Here is a 6,363-nt window from a genome sequence, read left to right on the forward strand (position 1 = left end):
CTGCTGCTGCGGCCATTCCTGTTCGCGCTGGGCAGCAGCAGCGGGAAAAAGAGAAAAGGAAATTTGAATTGAAAATTAAAAACAATTTAAAAATAAAAAATAAAATAAATAAAAGCAAACTAAGAAGCCACAAGAAGCCCCAGCAGCATCAGCTGCAAGACGCGGGCAGCAGCAGCTGCTGCTGCTGCAGCCGCTGCAGCAGCGGCAGGCGCTGCTGCTGCTGCTGCCCCGCAGCAGCAGCAGCCCCCTCATCCCAACAACCGCCGCAGCAGCAGCAACAGCAGCCGGAGCCGCCCCAGCCGCAGCCCCACCCCCGCAGCAGCAGCAGCAGCAGCAGCAGCCGCAGCCCCACCCCCGCAGCAGCAGCAGCAGCAGCAGCAGCAGCAGCAGGAGCAGGAGGATGGCGTTTCGCGTGGCGGTGGCTCCGGGGGGCAGCGCAGCAGCAGCGCTGGCTGCGGTGCGGCGGTGGGGCGTTGCTTCGGGGGTTTTGGAGCTGCTGCTGCTGCAGCAAAACTACGAAAGCAGCAGCAGCAGGAGAAACCGACTTGCTGCTGCTCGGGCTTACCGGGCGAAGCGGGACTACCTGCGCTACGCTGCTGCAGCGATCGCGCACGCGCGCAAGCAGTGAGCCACCACAACTTGAACTGCCAGCTTTCTCCCCCATTTCTCCAGCTTTCTCCGTAATTTTAACGCTAATTTGCATTATTTTCACTTTTTATTTCACTTTGTCCAAAAAAAAACAAAAAAAAAGCTTCTTTTCCGCCCATTTTACACTTTTGCAGCTTTCCGCCAAACGCCCGCCTGCGGTGTACGTACACCGCAGGGCGCGCACACCCACACATGCACCAACTGGATCTGCAAATTAATTAATTGATTAATTAATTAATTAATTAATTTATTTATTTATTTATTTATTTATTTATTTATTTATTAAAATTGAAGTCTTTAAATGATTAAATGGAAGAAAATGAAGGAAAATGACCCATATGAAATTGCGAAAGAACAAGTGCAACTGGAAATGCATGTGTTCTGCTGCTGCTGTTTGCTGCTGCTGCTGCTTGCTGCTGCTGCGTGCTGCTGCTGTTTGCTGCTGCTGCTGCTGCTGTTTGCTGCTGCTGCTGCTGCTGTTTGCTGCTGCTGCTGTTTGCTGCAGCCACTTGTCTCTTCCGCTACCGGAAGAACCAGAAGAGGACCTGCAGCAGCAGCAGCAGCAGCAGCAGCAGCAGCAGCAGCAGCGGCAGCAGCAGCGGCAGACGCGGGCAAGCTTTTAGGGGCTCTTCTGCTTTGCGTTTTAAAGAAACGGATCCGCAAGCAATAAAGACTTATTATTTATTCATTTATTTATTTATTTATTTATTTTCTTATTTATTTATTCATTTATTTATTTATTTTCTTATTTATTTATTTATTTATTTATTTAGTTATTTATTTATGTAACTATTGTTGGCCATTTGCCCTCCAGTGCATTTTTGGCTTTGCTTCGTTTCATCTTTCTAAAGATCAGCACTTTTGAGGTTTAGGGTTTAGGGTTTAGGGTTTAGGGTTTAAGGTGGCAATCCGCCGGTGCAGAGTTATAACGAAACCTTTAAGGATTCTACTGTGAGTGTGTTAGGTCTAGGCTTAGGGTTTAGGGTTTAGGGTTTAGGGTTCAGGGTTTAGGGTTTAGGGTTTAGGGTTTAGGGTTTAGGGCCCCTAAAGACAGATCTGCGCTGCTGAGGTGCATGCTGAGCTCAGCAGCAAACGCTGGAGCCCCCAAGCCAAGGGTTTAGGGTTTAGGGTTTAGGGTTTAGGGTTTAGGGTTGTATTTAGAAGCAGTTCAAAAGAAGAATTATTTTGTTCTTGAGAAGAAGACATTTTAATTCGAATGCAACAAAATGAAAGTTAAAATTAAATCTGATTTTAAATTCTTTTGAAAAGACATTTCGAAAGAATTCTTTGTTTGGATTTCAAAACGGTATTTGTTATAAATGAATACAAAAAGACCATTTACGAATAAACAAATGAAAATAAAATAAATAAATAAAGATAAATAAATAAATAAATAATAAATAAATAAATAAAAATAAAATAAATAAAAAGAAGTCAAATAAATGAAAAGAAATCATTTCGAATGCACTCTGACTTCTTTCGAAATTGAATTTAATGTCAAACTTGAATACCTTAAAAAACTGCTTTTCTTTCGAATAAAAACAAAAGAAATGTCCAAATTAATTAATTATTTAATTATTATTCTTTTAATTTAATAATTCAAGAAAAGATTCTTTTGGGGAGAACCAGGGGAGGCAGCAAGTGTTCAAAGTTGAAGAGTCGTTGTTTCACTCTGAGAAAAGGCTTTTTGAATTTTTTCGAAGACGAATTGTTTTTATTTCATTAAAAAGAATAAAAGAATAAAAGAATTCAAATTAAAAATAATTTTTTATTTTAAAAAAGAGGTCCTACTGGGATTTGAACCCAGGTCGGCGGATTCAGAGTCCGCAGTGCTAACCACTACACCATAGAACCGAGAGTCGTTGAAGTCCTTTTTGGCCTTTTCGAGTTTTCTCTCGAATAAGAGTTGACTTAATAATTAAATAAAATAAATAAAATAAATAAAATAAATAAAGTAAATAAAGTAAATTAATTTAATTTAATTTGACTTGAAATGTTGAATTCTCCCGTGCTGCGCAGTGCCGCGTGGCTGCTCTGCAGGCTCTCCGCTGCAGTCCGAAGACTCCGAGTTGAACTGCTGCTGCAGTTTTAGCAGCAAAAGAGAAAGTAAAGAAGTGAAAATTGCAAAGAATGGAAAATAAAAAAAGAACAAAAGATAATTTTCTGCAGTTGAGAGCAGAGGGCGTTTTCGGGAAGTTCAAAAGAAGTGACTGAAGTGGCTGTTGGCGGAAATTCAAGTTTGTGCGTGCGCGGTGTACAGACACCTCAAATTTGCAAATTCCGAAATTCAAAACGGCCGCCACTTTTGTTATTTCGCGTTTTTGGCCGCGGCGAATTCAGCGGAAGCTTAGCCATTAGAAGCTTCAGTTTGATCTCAAGAGAAGTCAGATCTCTTTGAAAATAAAGAAAAAGAGTTTCTGGGGGGTCCACTTTGCTGCGTTTCAGCTGCAGAGAAAGCTGGACAGGCTTGCGCTGCGGAAACCGCAGCAGCAGCAGCAAGCGCCGCGCGCGCCGCTGGACTCCGCGGATTTTCGCGTCATCTTTTGCTCTAATGAAAGAAAAACTAAAAGGAATTTAGAAAATATTCAGATTAAAGCCGCAGAAAAGGCATTTGTGGGAAATAGTTTGCGATCTGCCGGCGCAGCTGAATCGGAACTGCAGCCCTGTCGACGGTGCGGCGAGCGCCTTCCTGAGTCTTGAAACGGGCGAAAGTGGGCAATAAATAGATTAATTTGAAGCACTTTGTTTGCTTTATTTGAATTTGAAGTTTGTTTTGAAAAAGAACTGGCGAAGGCCGAACGAGACACGCCGCGCTGGACAGGTCAAGTTGCACTGGCGCTCCTGCCAGTGCATGAGGAGCTCGGCGGTGGCTGATCGCGCTGAAACGGCGGCCGAACTCCATCACTTTTTCTTTTGCTTGAATTAATTGTTTGTTCTCGTTCAGTTCAACGGCTGGAGGGCCTTGAATGCGGCTCGGCTGTGCTGAATCGCCGGGCTGCGGGCTCACCGCCATCACCCACCGAGAGCCGCGCGGCTGCAGACAGCGGAGAGAAGGAAGATCTCGGTCTTCTCGGGACTCCAAACGGACTCAAAAGGGGCCGCTTGTTGAAAAGGCAGCTTTAGAATAGGAAAAGGGACTTCGGGCTCGCCTCAGGGCGCGTCGCGGCGCCTGTTCAAGAGCAGCAGCACCACCCACCGCGTGGCACCCATGTGGGCTCAGTGGATCTCCTGCGATTTTGGACGAGCTTTGCCGCCCCGAGGGAAGCAAAGAAAGGCGAACTCAACTTCGGACTCATTCAGCGGGCCCTTGGCGGGTTCTTTGGCGGGAAAGCTGCAGATCTTGGGAGGCTTTGCGGGCAGCAGCCGCGGCGGGTCGGCTGAGGGTCTGGGGCGGCGGCGGCTGCTGCTTGCGGCCCGCAGCAGCAGAGTCTGTTGAATTGCTAATTAATTAATTAATATTGGAAGGATATATCGGGGATGGAAGGGCCTTGGCAGTGCGAGCGGCGGGTGGTGGGCCTGGAGAACAGCGGGAACACGTGCTACTGCAACGCCGTGCTGCAGGTCTTGTTCTCCGCGCGGCAGTTCTGTCTCTGGTTTCTCCACAACGCCGCAAACCGGCGGTTTTCCGCGGAAGTTCGTTCGCGCTTTCGGGGGCGACTTTGCGCAGCGTGGGTGCAGCTGCTGCGTCAGGTGTATGGGCAGCTCCCGGCTGCGCGCGCCGCGCCGCGCCTCAACTGCAGTTCACTTTTGAGCATTCTGCGTTCTGAGCACCCCGAGTTCGCGATTAACCGTCAAAACGACGCGCACGAGTTCTTAAGAACCTTTTTAGACGGGCTTTCCGCGGATTGCAACCGAATTCGCCGCCCGGCCCGCAGAGTTCAACTTGAAGACCGCCCCGGCGAGCTGCTGCAGCGCGGCAGCGACCGCTTCTGGAAAGCCAGCCTTGCTGATGAACAGTCTGTTATTACGGACTTATTTGCCGGCCAACATGCAACAATTATAACTTGCAAAACTTGCAAAAAAGTCCGCCACCGCTTCGACAACTTCCTCGACTTGCCCGTCGAGTTCAGCCAGCAGGAGGCCCGCGGCGCAGAAACCCTCGACAAGATGCTCGGCAAGTCCTACTCCAGCCAGGGAGTGAGTCTTTCTTTATTTATTCTTCTTATTTATTATTATTCTTATTATATTTGTTATTATTTATTTGTTTTTATTTATTTAGTTCCTCTTTTCTTCTTTTTCAACTCCAGAAAGCCAACTACTCTCCCCAGACAACAGCTTCCTGGGGCTCTCATCAAAACCGCAAAAATCAACCCCCCCGCCGCTGCTGCTGCTGCTGCTGCTGCTGCTGCTGCTGCTGCTGCTGCTGCTGCTGCTGTGCTGCTGCTGCTGCCTTTGCTGCAGGAGCAGCGGGAGCTGGACTGTCCGTTTTGCAAGTCGCGGCAAGAAGCAGAAGTGCAGCAAATTCTTTATCGGCTGCCTTGCGAATATTTGGTAATAAATGTGAAGCGCTTTCGCTGGGACGCGGCCGTGGGGTGTCTCGACAGAGTGGACACCAAACTCGAACTGCCCCCCGACGGAGCCCTCCACATGTCCCAGTACTGCCCCCTCTCAGGCACGCCAAACCCTAATTTAGGGTTTAGGGTTTAGGGTTTAGGGTTTAGGGTTTAGGGTTTAGGGTTTAGGGTTTAGGGTTTAGGGTTTAGGGTTTAGGGTTTAGGGTTTAGGGTTTTAGGGTTTAGGGTTTAGGGTTTAGGGTTTAGGGTTTAGACCACTGCGAGAATAGTGACTGCGAAGGCCTCCAGGTGGCGCTTCACGAGGGGCAGTTTGGAAGACAGCGCAGCCAAACGTGGCGCGGTACTACGCGGACGCGAACGTAAACCGCCCGAGGCAGTATTGGGATTATAGGGAGGTTTGGGGTTTAGGGTTTAGGGTTTAGGGTTTAGGGTTTAGGGTTTAGGGTTTAGGGTTTAGGGTTTAGGGGGGTTTAGGGTTTAGGGTTTAGGGTTTAGGGTTTAGGGTTTAGGGTTTAGGGTTTAGGGTTTAGGGTTTATGCAGGGCGCGGGAAACACCCCCGCGTTGGTGAACAGTTTGTTGACTTCGCTGTGCAACATTTCGCCCTTCTTTAGGGTTTAGGGTTTAGGGTTTAGGGTTTTAGGGTTTAGGGTTTAGGGTTTAGGGTTTAGGGTTTAGGGGTGCAGGGTTTGTGAGTTTCTTCACGTGGATGGTGTTGACTTGCAACATGGTTCCGATATCATTGGTGGTTCAAATGGGAATGGTGAAAGCTCTTCAAGCTTTTTTTATTTTCAAAGACAAAGACATGAGCAGCAACTCAGCAGCATTTCAAAAAGAAACCAAGATCTATCTTCCGAGTCCTGCTGCTGCTGCTGCTGCTCCTGCAGCAGCAGCAGCAGCAGCAGCAGCAGCAGGAACGGCGCAGGGGGATCTGGCGAGGCTCAGGGGCAACTCGTCCAAGAGCCTTTGCTCCTTCCCTCCCGCCCCTCCTGCTGCTGCTGCGCCTGCTGCTGCTGCTGCAGCAGCAGCAGCAGCAGCAGCAGCAGCAGCTAAACCCAGACAGGGCGCGTGGCCCCGCACCAGCGATTTAAATGAAGAACTTGGACAAGTTAAATATCTTTTTTCGGACAAGACGGGGACTTTGACCCAAAACTTCATGGAATTCAGAAAGTGCTGCATCAAAGGTAAACCCTAAACCCTAAA

At 48.0% G+C, this 6,363-nt stretch overlaps 2 protein-coding genes across 2 annotated transcripts in view; both read left to right on the forward strand.

Moving 5' to 3' along the window:
* Nucleotides 1-400: 400 nt before the first annotated feature.
* Nucleotides 401-1,271, forward strand: ENH_00066560 (hypothetical protein; the record flags this gene model as incomplete). The annotated part of the gene is made up of 2 exons (XM_013582316.1): nt 401-624; nt 1,154-1,271. 2 exons carry the CDS (start codon nt 401-403, stop codon nt 1,269-1,271), a joined length of 342 nt encoding a protein of 113 aa, XP_013437770.1.
* A 2,854-nt stretch (nt 1,272-4,125) lies between these two features.
* The window catches only part of ENH_00066570 (ATPase 2, putative), a gene marked incomplete at both ends in the record, with an annotated part of 6,366 nt that continues 4,128 nt past the window's right edge, over nt 4,126-6,363 (forward strand). The window contains 4 exons of the mRNA XM_013582317.1: nt 4,126-4,785; nt 5,050-5,139; nt 5,409-5,502; nt 5,847-6,344. Of these exons, the coding sequence (XP_013437771.1) occupies nt 4,126-4,785; nt 5,050-5,139; nt 5,409-5,502; nt 5,847-6,344 (1,342 nt within the window). The remainder of the gene's footprint in view (nt 4,786-5,049; nt 5,140-5,408; nt 5,503-5,846; nt 6,345-6,363) is intronic.

Source organism: Eimeria necatrix, genomic scaffold (genome assembly GCF_000499385.1).
Source record: "Eimeria necatrix Houghton genomic scaffold, Enh_scaff611, whole genome shotgun sequence".
NCBI classification, from domain to species: domain Eukaryota; phylum Apicomplexa; class Conoidasida; order Eucoccidiorida; family Eimeriidae; genus Eimeria; species Eimeria necatrix.